Genomic DNA, 18,605 nt, shown 5'->3' on the forward strand with positions numbered 1-18,605 from the left:
GGGAGGGAGACAACTCAGAAGTCAAAATGCAACAAAAATAAAAAAATAAATAATTTTTAAGAAAGGATAGTGTCTATAGGGGATGCTCCCACTGGCTGGTTCTTCAGGGCAGCCCACAGATAGAAAACCTTAGCTCTCCAGCTATGTTTCCAATGGTTTATGTGCATCTGCTTCTGGGAGAAGCATGGAGACTAAACCTGTTATTCCATTAGTAGAGGGCACTCTGGAAGTCTTTCTACCATCGCAGGTCAACAACTTCCCTTTGACCTATGGTTTTCAAGAGTTGTCTAGAAGGCTGCCAGGTGCCAAACTCATGGCTGACTGCTGCAGGCGAGGTCCACAAAATTCCTGAGTGTGGTCCAAACCAGATCAACATAATTGAAAAATATCTAGCAAAATAAATAAAAACACAATAAAACATAGATAATGTTAATTTGTGGTTTTCTAAATCCATATGTGCCAGTAGGGATCCCTTTCTATTTGAATCTGATCCCCCTTGGTCTAGAGAACAGAAGGGTAAAAGTAGCTAGTCTGGTATGTGTGTGTGTGTGTGTGTGTGTGTGTGTGTGTGTACACACATACATGTACATATATATCCTGCTACTCTTGTCATTATTTCTGAACACTGGAAAAAGAGTTAACTACTAAGACAAATCAACCCCAAAATGGAATGTTCACCCACCAAGGAAAACCCAGAGGTGGAAAGTATGAAAATATCGACTTTCAAATTTGAATAAACAAATTCCACACACAAACAGATATCCAACCCAAACTGCCTAAAGGGACAGAGGGACTAAGCAGGAACAGGTTGGTTTGTTCTGTTTTGCTTTTTAAATTTCCCTTTATACACTTGGGGGTGGGGGGGAGGGAAGGAACAACTTGAGATGCCAAAACAATGCCTACACAGGAGCTATCTGGTCATCCCCAATATGGCCAATGAAATGCCCTCAATTCAGAGCCCAGACTAACAAACTGCTTCTCAACTAAGTGATGGAGGCAGATTCAATGCAAAAGGGTCTAAAATGAAGTGGGTTACTGCCTCTCCTGGGAATGGGAATGGAGGAAGAGAAGAGATGGGAGCAGGCAAGAAGAGGGAGGGAAGGGAGAGAAATTGGTGATAATTGGACTCAGCCAAAACATCATCACCCCACCCAGCCCAGACACCCAGACACACACCCACACCCACACCCACACCCACACACACTCACACTCACACTCACACTCTCTCTCTGTGTCTCTATCTCTGTCCCTCCCTCCCTTCTCTCTCTCTCTCTCTCTCTCTCTCTCTCTCTCTCTCTCCTTGCACTAGGCTTTTGACAGGAAGTCCCTAACTACCAATCAAAGGGAGCTCATCCAGTCAGCCTTATTTCTCAAGAAAGGTGGATAAATAATCCCAAGCCTCTCAGGCCTCAGAGAGAAGACTCACCATATTAGTCCAACAGGGGAGATGGATAGCACTGTTCCCCTAGGTTGGGCTGGGCATCTGGCTCCCCCTGCATGTGGGCATTTTCCAGTCCCTCCGCAGAGGGCCCAGACACTATCTGTCCAATATGGCCAAGAAACCCCACGAAGTGGGGGCTGCCCACTTGCTTCAATTGTTACATTTTCAGTGTGAGCACTTATATCTCGGAAATATGCAAATGCTACAAATCCAGACTTGATTTTTTGGTTTAGTTTGTTAACTGTCTAAACTTAAGAAAGTGATGAAGAACATGATAATACAGACTAAACTTCAAAGTGTACATTGCTTGAGAAGTCTATTATTAAACCTTTATCAGCACAACACCAAGCCTACACAAGTATGCAAGAAGTTCCCTTTCCCAAAATAGAAAGTGACAGATTATTATTGAGAATAGTAAAATGTTCACTAATATCGATCAAGTCAAGTTAATGTACTACAGTCCTTAAGGCTACTCTACAAGGGACAGAGAGCGCACACAGTCAGTGCTTACTATGGGCAGATACCAGGGATTATTGTTACGGTGTTACAAGGCCACCGTCATGGAGCACAGTAAAGGCACTACAAGACTGGGGAGAATCAAATGCTGGGATTTTTAAAAAAAAAAAAAAGGGGGGGGGGAGTCTGAAATCTATAGTTCAGTTCACTTGACTAAAAAATAACAGGGAAAACTCTAGAATGCATTGTTGCCATAGGAAGGAAGCCCCCTGAGAGCAGAAGCTGTTTCTCCTTGTCTTAGTACCTTCATTCCTGGAATACAGTAGGTGTTTAATTCATGTTTGTTGAATTGAAATAACATGACGGTTTGTAAACATTTAGAGAGGGAAACAATAATAACTTCCAAGACCCAGTACGCTGTTAAGAACAGGTTATACCAGGCTGGCTTGATGTTATTAGACTGAGAGATCAGCTACATTCAGTAAGACACAGTTTACCTAGGGTTCACTCAAACATTCACCAAAACATCTCATGTTATTCTTGTCAAAAAGATGGAGAGATGGGTCCTACACGATGGTGTACATGCCGTAGTGAAGGTTCAGGACCAGGTGAAGAACAAGATCTAGAACATAGTCACTGATAGGCAGATGCTGATCTCCAGGGCTGTGTCTCATGGAGAACCTCAAGCATATGCCCTGGGTCTTGTGTTGGTTACCATTCATATCACTGTGTGGGATGACAGGACCATTGCCAAGTTGGTCACATCTCCAGGAAGCTGGAATGAAGTGTTAACCCATTGGATGACAGAGTTGGACTCCAAAATGATTTCACCAACTAGAACCATGGGCCAAAGCTTCTAAGATGAAACTTCACAGAAATAATTGTGAGGTCTTTCATTTGCTTTCTAAGAATCAACTGCCCAAAAACAACATGGGAGACATGGCTGGAAGAAAAAAATCCCTTGGCATTTTAACGGATTTTGCAACCGTTATAAGCCAACAGGAAAAAAGGGTAGACAAAAAGGCTAAAACAATGTGAGGCTGATGAGGTCACACTCCCACTGGATGTGGTCCTCATCAGACCCATCTGTACTAGGGTAAATTGGAAGGTGCTAGAATCTGCCACATGAGGGAATTGGGAATTTTTAGCAAAGAGAAGGGAGAGGTTCCTGGCTGTCTCTAAGGACATGAAGGTTGCTGTGTATTAGAGAGATAAGCCTTGTTCAACTCAATGTCAGAGATAAGAACTTGGAACAATAAGTGATAACTGACATCTCAGTTTAATATAAGGAAAAACTTCTTAATATGAGCAAGAGTTTTTAATCTGCAGGTAGTTTTCATGAACTTGGATAGGAAAAAATTACATCTTTATTTCAAAATAATTGGTATATCCTTTGTAATCCTATATGTTTTATGTGTTAAAAACATTCTGAGAAGGGGTTGTGAGATTTCACCAGATAGACCAAGGGGGCCATAATACAAAAAAGGTTAGGATCCCCTGAAATGTATTAGGGCTATACAAATTAGAATCAGTTATCTCAAAGTGGAATGTGATGCTTTGGGAAGCAGTAGATTTTTTTCCCCTCCTCCAGGTCTTCAAAGGAAGGAGTATGGGAGAGAGGATCCCTGTAGGGTTGGATTCAATGGCCTCCGTGGTCCATTCCTACTCTAAAAATCCCTGATTCTGGGATTCTCCCAAGATCCAGTCCTCTCAACCAGTTCCAGCTCTTGGACACTACTTGAGCAAAAGATCCCTCATACTTTACCCTCCTGACTCCCTCAACAACAAAAAACGAAACCTCACCTGAATAAGTGGGAAGAAATGTCTTACTCTGTCTGGACAAGAAGTCATTTGTGATGAAACATGATAACGATTCGTCTGTGCTCCAAGGAAAAGGCTATATACTATATACCTTTGGGAAATGGTGTGGCTGAGTGGAAAGCTGACCTCAGAGGCAGGTCCTGAGTTCAAATACTGGCCCTGCCCCCCACCTAGCTATGTAACTCATAGGCTAGAACCTGCAGGGCAGGCAGAGCAGGCACTGATTCACCCCAGCAAAGGGAGGTTTGCTGTCCCTATAAAAATCACACATCCGATCCCATCTGGCCCCATCTGTGACAGATTTATTATAAGATTTCACGGGTCCAGAAGCCTGGGTCAGGCTCTAGTGCAATCACTAATTTCCTGTTTGTCATCTGCCCTCCCGGATATTCATTCCAACCCATGTCTTTGGTTGTTGTGCAGATGCAAATTGGAAGGATCCCAGGAGTCACGCAGACCAACCTGGAGCCAGACAGGAATCGCTATGAGAAAAACTGACCACTTATCTTCTGCTTGGAATTCTCCAGGGATAAGGAACCCCCCCCCCCCCCCCCGAAGCAGCTCATTCCTCTTGTAGACATCTTGAGTCATGAGGAAACTTGGAATGAAAAAAATGACATAAAATGTGGAAGCACTACAAAAAAATGTCCAATTTTTACAGTAGATGGAGCTTGGGGCCTGGAGTCTAGAAGACTTGAGTTCAAATTCAGAGTCAGACACAGTAAGTGTGTCACACACCTGTGTGACCCTGGGCAAGTCATTTAACCCAGTTTGTCTCACTTTCCTCAACTGCAAAATGGGGATAATAGCACCTACCTCCCAGGGTTATTTAAGGCTCTAACGAGACAACGATTCTAATGTAAATGCCGATAATAATTATAAAGTGCTTCGCACAGAACCTGGTACGTCATGGGTGCTGTATGTTAGTGATGCCTGTCATCACTGTGATTCACTCATTCAACCTCCGTCTGCCTCAGTTTCCTCAAAGGAGAATAATATAACACTTACCTCCCAAGGCTGTTGTGAGGATCAAATGCTTCGTAGTATGGCTGGCACATACGAAGCCATACAGAAATGCCAGCTACTTTTAAGTATGTATGTATGTATGTATGTATGTATGCATGCATGTATGTATGCATATATATGTATATATATTTTATTTATTGTGTTAAATATTTCCCAACTGTATTTTCTTATTGTAACATTCATTTTTAAAAATTGAGTCCCAAATTCTTTTCCACTCTCTCATCCCTCCCTCAGTCTTTTAAAAGAATGTTGGTTATTATTTTTATTACTTTATCCTATATATGTCTTATTTATACATAGTCCTTTGCTAGTTATCTCCCCCCTTCCAATTAGACTGTGAAGTCCTCAAGGACAGGGACTGTTTTGTTTTCACCTTTCTTTGTATCCCTAGATCTGAGCATAATGCCCAGCATACAGTAGGCACTTAATAAATGTTTATTGAGCAACTGATGAAGCTGAGATGGAAATAACTGAATGTCATTTTCACTTTTTTATACAAGCTAGTTAAGCACAGATCCAGAGACAGCTGGGAACACAGATTACCCAAATAGGAGGAAGGAGAAACAGGTGAAGACTTAATGGCTGGAAACCTGATGATGAGAGGGAAAACCCTGTCCAAAAGGTTTCGCTCTCACCAGGATGCTACAGGCGGGGCTCAGAACCCCCACCTGAGCAGGCCTTCTCCTGGCTTCATAAGAAGGGCAAGGAGGCCGCATCTCGAAAGTCCTAGCTGATCAGGAGGGCAGGCAAAGTAGGCTGAGGCTGTGCCTAAACTTCGCAAACAGACCATCCCAGTTTCTAGACTCACTCTCAGCACAGTTAGGTGCTGGGAACTTGGGCACCCCTTCAGGAGATCATTCATATAATGTGTCCACACCCAGCATAGCTTATTGAGAGGGACCAAGCGGGATCACTTGCTTGACTTCAAACTTTCTTTTTCCTCTCTAAGCCAATGGCCCAAAGGATGTTGTTTCATTGTGTTTCTGAGGGTCTGGATGTCATCTTGGTCGGTATAAATCAAATCCATATTTTTTCAATGAACTCATATCACAGTTTTGGAGTGTTTTATCTTCATTTCTCCTCAACATTTAATTGGCAGTGGTTCCTGACATGTTAAAGCTTCTCCACCTCTGTCAAATCAAGCACATCCTGCCTGTTTCAGCAGGGAAAACATTTGGTCAAATGGAACCTCTGCTCTGGAGGAATAATCAGCTTTCTGGCAGCTTCTTTAAGCCGTTATGACAGCCTTTGGTGACCACCCTGAAGGCTGTCCTCTGCAAAGTCCAAATGGAAGGGGGATCCCTTAGAGATAGGTTGATATTCCTGCTTGTGGATGACATGGGACTGACAGCACCAAGCTCCAGACCACTCGGTCATGAAAGAGATCAATTAAGCGATCAATTCACATTAAAAAACAAACTCCAGTGGATCAAAACTGCTGATTACCAGAACATGAAGGAGGTCAAAGGACTTGGATCTGAGTCCCAACAGCCATTTGCTATGTGGGTGCCCTAGGGCCACATATGAGAACAAAGGGGGGAAAAACCAGGAGGACACCTTGAATGGGGCCTCAGTGTCTACAAACTGTTCGCAGAACCAAAGGAAGGTCTCCCACATGTTGGACCTTTCTGGTAAAGATCTGGGGAAGGCTCAAACAACAATTACGTGGACTAAACAGGCACCAATGGGTGCAGAACATGAGCAGATTCTGTAGCACAAAAGAGAAAGGATGGGAATTCCTGAAAGTACTGGAGCAAGCTGGTTAAAATGGGTTAACCACGTTTACTGTGAAATGATGGAAAATTATTCAGGTCATACCTAGAGTTAGTGATCAGTATTTTAGTCAGTGGAAGTAAAGAATATACCCTGGAGCATTTTACAGCTTTGCATGTGAGATTGTCTTCAAGGAAGATACATAGAAGATACTTCAAGGTTAAAAGTAACCTATAGAGAAAAATTATAAGGACAACAGGTATCTTGGGCCTTCGCCAGTTACCTTGACTTGTCTTGTCACTGGACTTCGATGATTCTGGAGGAGAGTCTTAAATCATTTACATCCAATTCCCAAGCAAGTCAAGACATCACCCTTGTGATGTCACTGGTCCTCTTGGAGACCGAAGGACAAACAAGAATGAGGACAACATCACTCACTATGCCCCAAGCTACCCTGCGAGCTCATGAATTACCTACTCAAGTGATAGTGCTTTACAGCCAAACAAAAATAACCAAGGGATTGTTTCATCTCACTTGCAGTATCTTGGTAAACTGAAAGGACAGAATAATGCTCAAACTCCAACTTGATAGAGTTTGCAAATCAATAAGGTAGACCAGCTGGCTGACCAAGCCTGCTGCCTTGCCTTCATTTACATAGGTGTTTCTTCTAAGCTAAGCATATTGGTGTGAAAAGAGCCACATTCATTCTTTCTGGGCACTAGCCATCCTCTCTCTCACTCTCTCTCTCTCTCTCTCTCTCTCTCTCTCTCTCTTTCAAACACACACACACGCACATGAACAAACTAGAGGCACATTAGCAGCATTTTTCTTACATCTGCACAAAATAATCATAACAGTAACAAACATTTGTAATAATAGTGATACTGTGTCAGGCACGGTGCCAAGTGCTTTACAAATATTATCTCACATGATCCTCACAACAACCCTGGAAGGTAGGTGCTATTATTATCCCATTTTACAAATGAGGAAACTGAAGCAGACAAGTTAAGTGACTTGCCCAGAGTGAGTATTAGAGACTGAATTTCCAGGCCTGGTTCTCTATCCGTGGGAAGAACTTTATGACTCCTGTCCCCCAATTGTCCCTCAGCATGTATGGGCTCTTCAATACTGACTATATCAAACATACATGATTTTTCTCATTAACTTGATGGAGGGGGAGGGGAAAGAACACAGCTCCTTCTTTTCACATTCCTGAGAATAACCTCAAAGATTTTCTAGTTAATCCTCCAACATGCTACGGTGGTATGAGAACATTTGACCCCAGATGAAGGGGTCCATGACAGAGCACTATAGAACATGGCAGCCAGTAAAGGTGGATAAAATCAACATAAACATGGGAGGGCGTTGCCCTTGTCCTCCTAAGGGCAAAGTGCACATTCATCATTTCACAAAGCTCCAGTAGCTGAGACATCACAATAACAGATTCATTGTTTAGGCTCCCTGAGAGTACTATATCCCAGGACATTTATAAGGCTTACATAGTTGGTTACCATGTATCTTGAATAGAGTAGGTACTTAATAAAAGTGTGAGTTGAAATGAATACTGTGGAAATTTTAGTCTTTAAAACATGATCAAGACAGAATTATCCACCCAATAACAAGAATCATCCATTCAGAGCTGACTTCTCTGATAGAAATAAATGACTTCAAATATTTAAATTAATTGGTTAGCATCAATCAATCCAAAAGAATTGATTATGGACCTATTATGTACTAGGCAGTGCATTGGGCACTGGAGATAAAAGTGAAACAGTTCCTGAGCTCAAGAAGTTTACATTAGAGGCGATGCATGTTGTGTGTGTGTGTGTGTGTGTGTGTGTCTGTGTGTGTGTGTGTATACACACATGTATATGCAGAGTAATTTGGCAACAACAGCACTAGCAGCAGAGAACCTCAGGAAAGGCTTCATGGAAAAGAAGTGTTTAAGCTGAGCCTTAAAGGGCAGATTAAGGATGAAGCCAAGGTCATTCCAGGCAGAGGATAATTCTCTTTCCTCACCTCCTGCTCAGTAACTTTCCAAGTTAAGGTTTTGACACTCACTTCATTTTAGGTTCCAAGGCAGAGAAATAGGAGAAAAACAATTAACTTCCCAGAAAACTATTGGCATCATCATCTTATTGAAAGGCATGACGTATACAAATTAGCCTAAGGTTCTGCATCAGTCTAGGCCAGGGCTTCTTAACATGAGCTCTGTGAACTTGGATGTGGAAAAAAAAAATCACATCTTATTTTAATGTAATTGATGTTGATTTTCTTTGGAATCCCATGCATTTTTTCTTTTATAGATTTAAAAACATTTTTCTGAGAAGGGTCCCCCCGGCCTCACCAGACTGCCAAAGGCATTCATGACACAAACAAAAGGTTAAGAACTCCTGAGTTTCCCTTTTCTTTGTAACCCTAGCACTTAGCACAGTGCCTGGTACACAGTAGGTACCTACTAAAGCTGGCTGGCTTGACTAGAAAGCCAAGAAGTTTTACCACATGCATCATGGCTTAGAACCACAAGGGCATTTTAATACAGACTTCCAAAATGAAAATGGAATACAGAGCCAAAGCCTGGGCCTACTGTACAATTTCATAACCCAAAGGTAATGATTAATCTAACTTCACACTTGAATTCCAAATGGTGCTTCAGTAATACCAGCATGACCAGAGTTTCCTAAAAGATTGTGAAAGGTGACCGCCAGGTCTAGATGCTAAATGAGGTCCCTGCATACTAGCAGAAGGTCACATAAAGGGCATTAAAAGGCTTCTGAATATTCCAGTGATTAGCTTCTAAAAAGAAGCGGGTTCTCAGAGCTGGACACAAGGCATGATGCAACAGGGAGAGTGGCCCAGAGCTGTCAGGAGGCCAAAGGCCCATGACTTACTAGTTGGGAGACCTGGGGCAAGCCATTTCACCCCTCTGTGACTCAGTTTCCTCAGCTACAAAGTGAGGGGTGGCCCTGGAGAGTTTCTGAGGTCCCTCCTGGCTCTCCTAGAGGATCCTGGGTAGCTCCTGCCACAAGCCAGTGCTCACAGCAGTCACATGTCTCAGTTGACCTGTGTTTCTTGGCAGATTAAAGCAAGCGGCGCCTACATGAAAAACCTCAGAAACAGAACAGTGGATTCTCTGGTCCAGCAGGGCAAGCAGAGACACATGCAAGGTTCTAGTGAAAAGAAAGGCCCTGGATCCCTAAGAAGGTCCATCCCCGAGTGTTTACTATGATTTTCCCAAGAAGGAAGAGAGAAAAATCGCAAGTCCAGAAAATCACCAGGCACGCAATGAGGCATCCAAACCTGACTTTAAAATGACAGAGATGGCACTGCCCTCAGGTGTGCTATGGATTAGATGCCCTCTGAGATCCCTGACACCTCACCGAAACAAGTACAAGGTGCCTGTCATGTGGGGCAGGGAGCTTAAAAACATCTTCCCACAATGCTCCTGTCTTACTGTACCTCTCAAACTCTAGCATAATCTTCCCAAAAAATAATTTTTAAAAATTTTCCCTCTCTCCATCAGCACCTGAAATGTTACTTCCCTGGCATGGATGGCATCACCAGCCATCTCTTCTGCTCAAATTACACCACAAATATTTCCCTTCTCTGTTTGGATGTGAGCTTTCCATTTCTACATCACAGACAGAAGCAAAGCACTTCCTGCTCCCCACAAAAGTGAAGGTTAAATCATTCAAACTAAAGCCAGGCACACACTTGTGCTCCGTAAGACCAACCATCCCAGCACCCTTTCCATTCTGCAATGTCCCCGACTCATTTGGATTTGTGCCGCCAGTGGCCCCACCATATAGCTAGTGCCTCCCTCCCTCCCCAAAGCCTCCAGCATTGATTTTGTAAGACCGCAGAAGTGGCCTCCTCTCCTCCTTGGGGGCAGGGACAGCTTCATTTGTGTCCCTGTATACTCACTTTCTGGCACACAGTAGGTACATAATAAAAGTTGGCTGACTGCCCTTCCTTTTCTTCCATTCACAAAGCATCCCTTTCCCAAGACCATAAATCCAAAACCCATTTTTGCCATCGTAAATCCAGATGCCTGAAAGATTTGAGGAGTTTTAGCCATTTTAGAAGAACTAAGGTCAAAGTGGAAAATTGGCTTGCTAGCTCACAGCCATGCTCTCTGCCCACAGGCACAAAACAGATGCAGAAACCTAGAGTTCCCTGTCTGTCAATGAGGACCCATTCATTCATTCTCGGCTGGGTCTTGGGTGTTCCAAACACCACCTAAAACTTGCTGAGGCAAAACCAACTTCTTCCTTCCTGTAACTACTGCCACACCACCTTTCCTCTTCCATTTGCCATCCCTAATACTCATATTGTTTCAGAGTATTTTTTCACCACATCCTGATGAGGGGAACTTACTAATCCCAATGCTATGAATCAAGAGCGTTGGCCTCAGCATTAGCTTTGCCCAGGGAAGCTCAGAGCTGACGCAACCTCTTCTAGCCTTTAATTTTGCAGCTATTTTGAAGGAGGGCACTCGTAAGAGACAAGACAGCACTTCTGGTTATCTGGGCTTTCAATGAATCAGACTCCAGGGTTTAGCCCAACCTGGTCAGAAGAGCCATTTCCAATCCCCAAATAATGCTATCTGCATTTTTAATGAGAAGTGAGATAAACTTATAATCGTATTAATTCCTACAAGTTATTCCAGTATTTCAGAGCTGGAATTTTCAAAGAAAATGTTCTCTCCTTCAGTTAACTACACTGCTCTATAAAACCTGTCATTTTCATCTTCACTATTATACAAAGAGAAAAACAAAGGCCTGTCATGAGGTTGGCAACATTTCAGGAGGATTCCAGAGTGCAGGAGAAATAAGGATGAACTTGGAGTCATGGGCACCAAGCCCAAATCCAGCTTGTCATTTCCCTTTACCTGGATAACCTTGGGCAAGGCTATACACATCCCTTCTCTGGGCCTCAGTTTCTCAGATGTAAAACAGGGGTGTTACACTATTTGACATTGAACCAGCTAGGGTTCTATGATTCTTTTTGTCATTACAGAAAGCAAATCTAAAAAGATACTACCCCCAAAAGTGTAGTAGAAAAGGTACTGACCTTGGAGGCATCACCAGCACAACCTATCCAAGACCCAGCGTGTTTGCTTTCCTCTCAAACCTACCCTCTCTTTCCAACTCTCCCGTTTGGGTTAAGAGTCCCAACATCCTTCTAGTCCCCCAGGTCCACCATCCTGGTATCCATTCCAACTCCCTCACGCTCACTTGGCTCCCATGGCCAATCAGTTACCCAGTCTTGTAGGTTCAATTGGCCTTCCTCTTCCTCACCTGCCTTTCCAGCTCTGGTCTCCATGCATTAGTACTGGCTATCTCCTGGGCCCGGAATGTATGCCCTACTCACCTCTACCTTCCAGTATTCATTGCTCCCTTTGAAACCCAACCCAAGGTCCCCTTCTCCATGAAGCCTTTGCTGAGCACCCCCACACACCCACCCAGTTCTAGTTTCACCCCATCTTTTGCATCTGACCCTTGCTTTCTACCCAGACCTAGTGCAAGCCCTCAACTACCTCTCACCTGGACTATTGTCATATCCTCCTATTAGGTTTTCCTACCTAATTCTCTCCTCTCTATCTTCAGCCCCGGCGGGCAAGGCACTTAGCTTTCTGGACTCAGGTGGGGGCCTCCCAGAACGGCCTCTAAGGTAGATTCTGGCTCTGGAGATAGGATCAGTACCCTCTCCACCTCTCCTCCTATCATGGACTGGCCACTAATTTCATGGCAAGATGCTTGACTCCCAGCCCTAGACCTCAATCCTCCCTCAATCCATGCTCCCTGGAGAACATTTCAGTGTTTAAAAATGCCACGTGATGCCAGCAGATGTGGGGAGATAAGCCACATAGAAAACATTCCCCTGGCCAGACAATCATCTTCTCAATTATAAAGGAAGAATTTGAAGAGGCCAAGGAAAGGCCAGTCAGGTACCTCCTTCACTTTAGAAAACAGCACACAAGGAGGAAAATGGAATCAGAAAACTCCATTGAAGTCGGGCCATTCTGGGGAGGAAAGGTCGCCTTTGGAGTCTTCGGAACTGTCTGAACCCAAAGACAAAGGGCTATTGTTCCCCTCCCTCCCAAGAAGATGAATTCGGAAAACACTCCAGTGGTAAACAAACGAGCTGAAGAGACCAGAATCTGAGTGGTTGACAAGGAAAAATATTAGGGCTTAAGGAGTCTGTCTGCCTCATTCTGTTCATTCTTTTCAGGAGAAACCCCCCCCTCCTCCTCCCCCCGCCCCAGCTCTCTGAATGCTTTGGTCATTGATTCATTTATAGCTTGTCAAATTGCAAGGCATGGTCATTTTTACACATTTTTACAAAAAGACAAATGAAAGTGAGTCCATTTAAAAACACACAGAGCCAAGTGAAAGGCACCAGATTGGCCACAAGTGTTGCCTGTGTTTCCCACCAGGACCTATCCCCACTCCAGGCGGTGCCGATGACTTGGAAGTAAAAATAAATGCCCACCCAGTCACCGGTGGAGGGTCCTGATCCCTAGGGAGCGCAGGTGGGAAGCCCAGGGGGGAGGAGGGAGGCGGGGCACGGGCCATCCTCAGCAACCCCGCACCCGCAGGCATCTCGCCCCACACACAGCCTGCCTCTGGCCCCATCACTGATATAGCGAACCCCCGACCCCCTGAACACGCTAAGTGGGAAGCCGAGAGGAGCGCCAAGAAGAGGGCGGTGAGAGGCAAGGCAGGGGGCCTCTCTGCAGCCCAAGCTGTGCCCCCGGCCCTCTAACACCGCCGCCACCCCCCCCACCCCCCCCACATCATCATCACCACCTCCTGCCCCAGGCGGGCAGGCAGGGAAGCTGCCCTCGGGCATCCTCCTCGCCCGGTCCCATTCTTTCTTCTCCCCCCAGCCCCAGCTGACGCCGCCACTTTCCCGTGTTCACTCCCACCCGGCAAACATTAGACACCAGTGTGTACCGAAAGGAAGCGCGGGGATTACAAAGCCGTCGTTCCCGCTGGGGGCCGGCGCCCCGGGCCCGGTGAAGCGTCACGGTTAGGTGGGAGCAAGGGCTCCCAAAAGGGGATAGGGGAAGCCCCGGGCCCGCGGAGGGCGCTGCAGGACGGGCCGGGGCCGCCCCGGCAAAGGCACGGAGGCAGGAGATGGATGAGCGGGCCAGTCTGGCCGGAATGCGAGCTCGGACGGAGGAGCCCCCACCCCCACCCCCGCTCCCGGCGGGCCTGGCGGCGGCCCCGGCACCGCGCCCGCTGCGGAGGCCCGGCTCGGCCCGGCCCGCTCACCGTGTGCGAGTGCAGGCTCTGGCTCGCCTCGATCCCCGCGCTCAGCGGCGCCGTGTCGTCCAGCAGCACCTTGCCGGCCGGCGGCTTCTCCATGAACGCCATCGCCGCCTGCCCTCCTCCTCCTCCGCGGGCCGGCGGCTGCCAGAGCCTCCGCCCGCCCCGGCCCGCCCCGAGCCCGGCCCGGCCCAGCTCAGCCCGGCCCAACTCGGCCCGGCCCGGCCCCGCGCACTCCGCGGGGCCCTAGCGCCGCCCGTCCGAGCGGCCGGCCCCGCCCCCCGCCCGAGGTGGGAGGGTGGGAGGGAAGGAGAAGCCCCGCCCCCTGACAGGGGAGGAGGGAGGCTCCGCCCCCGCCTCTGCCCCTCCCGCACGTCATTCGCGGTCTCCCACTCTCCAGAGCTCCCTCCTCCGCTGGGGTTCCTCCTCCGGTTGCCCTGCCCCTGTGTCCCCCTCGACTAAGGGCCTGAGGACATACCCGGACACTGGCCTTGGGCTGCACAGGGTGGACCCCTGCTGGGACATTCTCGGTTTTCAATTCAATCAGTCAATCAATCAAGCGATCAGTCCCTGTTAATGCAGGGCTTGCCGAGTACCAGGCAGTGGGCGGACAAACTCTGTCCCCCATAAGCTGAAGGGAGAGGGGCGGGATGAGTGGTCCCTATGGGGGGGATGGGGAGGGCAGCTGAGCCTGCACCTGGTACAAAGTGGACACTGGTCACTTTGAACCCTGGAGTGCTGGGGTCAAATCCTACCTTTGGCATTGACCTGTGTGACCCACTCAATCTCCTTGGGTCTCAGTTTCCTCCTCTGTAAAATGAAGGGTTGCTTTAGACAAGGGGCCTGCCAACTCTAACAGGCAGTGATTCTATGGTGTTTTCTGATGGTAACCCAATGTTCTGCATCTGGGCATGTTTCTGTCTTGGGCTCCTGAGCATCAGTGATGATGCCACTGAGGGACAGCTGCTGCTTCCAAAGAGCCTTGGCAGACATCCAGTGACCATGGCCCACACTGTCTGACCCTGTGTCTGTTTGAAGGTGGGCAAGACCTTGGGCAACAAGGACCACCCTGACTGCTCCTGATGGGAGAGGTGGAGCAAATTCCATCACTAGGCTCAGAAAGTGAGCCTGGCCAAAAAGCATTTCTAATAATGAAATGTAAAGTGAGGCAGTCTGACACAGTGAAGGAAAATACACACACACAAAATGCCCCACTGACCTTGGAGTTCAAAAGTTTGGATTCAAACCTGATCCAGTTACCACTCATAAAACCCTGGGCAACTGGGTAGGTGAGTGAGTGAGTGGGTGGGGGCAGTAGGAATTCACCTCCCTGAAACTCAGTTTCCCTTTTGTAAGATGATGGAAATTGGGCTGGTTTCTAAATCCCAATCTAAAGAGGTTTTTTTCCAGTAAAGGATCATGCTGTGATCTAAGAATTACATTTGCCACATTCTACATCACATTCCTAAGAGGAAAATAATCACCAATAACCCCATCAATTTAGCAAGGCACAAGAGACAGCATACCAACAGAGCCCATGCAGCCTTTTCACCTAGGTAGCATCCAAGTTTGTGATCAGTTGGCATAGACTTGGAGAACCCTGGCTGAACTCCACACCACAGTGCTGGAGGGGAAAGGCCATTTAATGCTCCCAAAGTCTAGGCTGCTTTTGCTTCCTTAATGACATAATTAAAGATACCCTCCCAGGAACAGTCTCAGTGACTTGATAAGGGTTAAAGAGCCATTCTGAAACTGCTGTGGCCCCCAAGACACACTTATTTCAGTTCTTCCATGGCAAGATAACAAACAAGGGGAAGGGAAAGTGTGAGCTGGGCTGAGCAGATAACAGTTTGAATTAGAGCAGAGGAAGAATCAAAGACCAGAGATGCAAAGGGGAGGAGGAGGTGTGGAGGAAACTGAAACCACCTGCACACCTAAGGACAAGAAAGTTAGGAAAAGGAAACTGAAAGTGATTTCAGAAACTTTGAATGGAAGGCTGCCAAGGTTCACCCAGGGCCTTTCCCTTCTGCTTTTCTCTTTCAAAACTCCCAATAGGGGGAACCTCACCAGGCAAAAAAGGGGCAAATTTCAACCTATTTTTTCATGCTTGAAAATCTGAGCACTCTGGGGTCCCATCAGGGCTCCAGGACCCCCACCTCTGCTTGGGATCCTGAGATTGGATTTCCATCATCCTTCAGAGTAGGTCACCGGTCCCTCTCTAATACTAACTAACCTGTCTCAAGCTGCGTCAGGAATCATAGGCCCAGCAGCTTTCCTCACACAAAAAACACTGATTCACATTTATACCGCCCTTTGTAAAGCTCAAAGTGTTTCTGTCATAACCTCTGAGGTGGACTTTCGTTCATCTTACAGATGAGGAAACTTAGGCCTTAGAGAGGTTGCCCAGGACATGCTTTCTTCCAGCTTTCCTGAAGAGCTTTGTTGACAAACACTTTTTGTTTAATTTCCTATTACTTTCAGACTCTCTAATCCTACTAAGTGTGGGTTCCTTCCTTTGACGAGGTTGAGGGGTGATGGGGAACCCCAAGATACCGACAGTCTGGGTTGCGCTCTAATGAATTCAACTCAAGCCTTCTTAAAGCCAAAGAAAACAAAGTTTATTAAAGATTCGCCAAATTGGGCTGCCTCTTAAGGAGCCTAAGCATTTGTGACACTTGTATTCACAAGCTATTCACAAGCGGGTCAGATAGAATCCCAGCTAGACAGAGTCTGAGCTGGATTGCATCTGAGCGCCTTCGTGGAGGCAAGATGAACTTAAATACAGAAAAGAGTACAGGAGGGATCTGGGGGGTGGTCTGGTAGTCCAGGGTGATGGGAGGAGGGGTTTAGGAAGGGTCTTGAGGAGAAGTCCAAGGAGGGAATCTAAGGAGGGTCAAAGGCTGGAAACAGCTGGAGGCTATCACCAGACAGACTAGGGGGCGCCTAGGTGGGAAGCAGGTGGGGCAATCCAGAGATCTTGATAGGGGCAGTATGGGAATGGATACAGATCTTGATGGGAGTGGTCGGCAGCCTGGGGAATGGGGTTTTGATGGGATCAAGGGTGGGGAGTGCAACAGAGACCTGAGTAGAATGATGATGAAAAGCCCACGGGCTTCCTGAGACTGCCAGAACAAATGGGAAGATTAGATTTGAGTAAGAAAGGCCAGATTAAGTGGGAAGATTCAAGGGGAGCTCAAGGAGGCTCCCAGAGTCTGAACCCCATCACCTTCACCAACATAAATGGCAACCACTCTTCTCTATCAATAAGCATCCATTAAGTACCTACTGAATGTTAAGTCAGTAGATGATTTTTCAGACTAACTCCACGCAGTGAGGAACCTGTAGGGTTTGCTATGACAAGTCTATCTAGCTTGGTAGGTCCGGTGGGAGCCAGTTCCTCAATGGCATGACCTCCAGGAAGTTGGTGTGGCTTCACGCCACAGTGCTGGAGTTAAAGGACAGAATCACATAGGTGAAAAACATCAGAGGCCAGCCAGTCCCAACCAGACCTGCACAAGATCCCTTTCGATAACAAGCAAGTAACTGCCCAGCCTTTTCTCAGAGGTCCTTTTCTTCACTTTACACACTTCCGATTTTGCTAAGAATACCTGTTTCAACAAGAGTGGGCACTTGTTCTCTGAAGCAAGAAATGAAAACAATGAGAATTTTAATCTCTAAACAAGAGGAAAACCAAGCAGAGGTGAAAGAAAGTGATTTAGGCTACTCTGATTTCCATGACTGTAAAGTCAATCAACAATTTGTGATGGAGCAGCTGGACAACACATGAGGACAGTCAACTTTCAAAGGGTGTTTTAATAGAAACACTTAAGAGATATCATTTAGTTGCAAGTTTCTTTGGGAATAAATTGGTCTCCGAATCATAGCCTAAAATTAAAAAAGAAAAAAAGACTAGTAAGTCCACGGAAAATGCAAGATCTCCCATTACCCAAAAGTCACCGGTGTGTGTCTTAATTACTTCTGCTCATTCTAGAACAATAAATAAGTCAGGTGAGGAAAGCAATGGTAGCTTCACCAAGGCCTTTCCTCTGGGCCAAAAAGTCAAATTTGCCACTCGTAAAAAGGAATGCATGCTAGTTGACCAATATGGAAATGTTTCTCATAGAGTATAAAAATCTGTTAACCAGTTTTCCAGGACATTAGGCTGACATTGCACAAGATGAGGATTCCTTTCTGTGGCGGTCAAAAAAAGAACATGGATTACCGAGTCTGGTACTGCGTTGAATATAATTTGGTCTGAGCATTGTCATCTAACTCATAGCCCCCACTAGGTACAGTCACAGTTACCTCTCCAATCTCTTGCTCATTTTCTGATATCCAGGTGAATTGTGTCAGACATTTCATGTTTCCTTCTCTGCTACAGAAGCTGTGGAAGTGCCACGATAAAGCTCCAATGGATCAATCTTTTAATGTGTTTGGCTTCACTCTAGCAAAGGTACGATGGACTGCGGAAATAATTCTGGGTAAAACTGACAACTCACCACTACCTGAACCGGACTTTGGGCAGGACTCTGCTTCAGAGTTTTGTTTCTATAAATCTGATTCAGAGAGTCAGAAAAGCAAAGGCATCTGGGAAGCTACAGGTTGGGAACGGGTTTGCTAATAACAGAAATCAAAGCCTAGCCAAAGCAACAACCAAGGCGTCTACCCTGGGCCCACACAATTTTTCATGTTCAGCGTAATTCTGTCAGTTACCCTGCACAGTGAATCAGTAGTAACCAAAAGCAAACTTACATGGCTGGCATTAATTAACAAATGACATCCATTTGCATTTCCTTCCATGCTTTATTTATTTGTAGTAGGGTTTAAGATTGGCATCCATTTAGGTTCGGAGAGTTGTAAAGAGAAAAGATAGT

The 18,605-nt window shown here is 46.1% G+C and overlaps 1 protein-coding gene and 1 long non-coding RNA gene across 3 annotated transcripts in view; both read right to left on the bottom strand.

The window, feature by feature from the left end:
• The window catches only part of PXK (PX domain containing serine/threonine kinase like), a 91,730-nt gene extending 77,805 nt beyond the window's left edge, over positions 1 to 13,925 (bottom strand). Inside the window, exon 1 of one of the 2 annotated variants that reach the window (XM_072598819.1) lies at positions 13,738 to 13,925. In XM_072598819.1, the coding sequence (XP_072454920.1) occupies positions 13,738 to 13,839 (102 nt within the window). In that variant the 5' untranslated portion in view covers positions 13,840 to 13,925. The remainder of the gene's footprint in view (positions 1 to 13,737) is intronic. The other variant, XM_072598817.1, reaches the window with a different exon arrangement.
• A 3,599-nt stretch (positions 13,926 to 17,524) lies between these two features.
• Positions 17,525 to 18,605, bottom strand: LOC140531770 (uncharacterized). The gene is made up of 3 exons (XR_011976432.1): positions 18,484 to 18,605; positions 18,037 to 18,115; positions 17,525 to 17,616 (listed from the first exon to the last, which is right to left on the bottom strand). It is a non-coding gene; the product is annotated as an uncharacterized lncRNA (long non-coding RNA).

Source organism: Notamacropus eugenii, chromosome 3 (assembly GCF_028372415.1).
Source record: "Notamacropus eugenii isolate mMacEug1 chromosome 3, mMacEug1.pri_v2, whole genome shotgun sequence".
NCBI classification, from domain to species: domain Eukaryota; kingdom Metazoa; phylum Chordata; class Mammalia; order Diprotodontia; family Macropodidae; genus Notamacropus; species Notamacropus eugenii.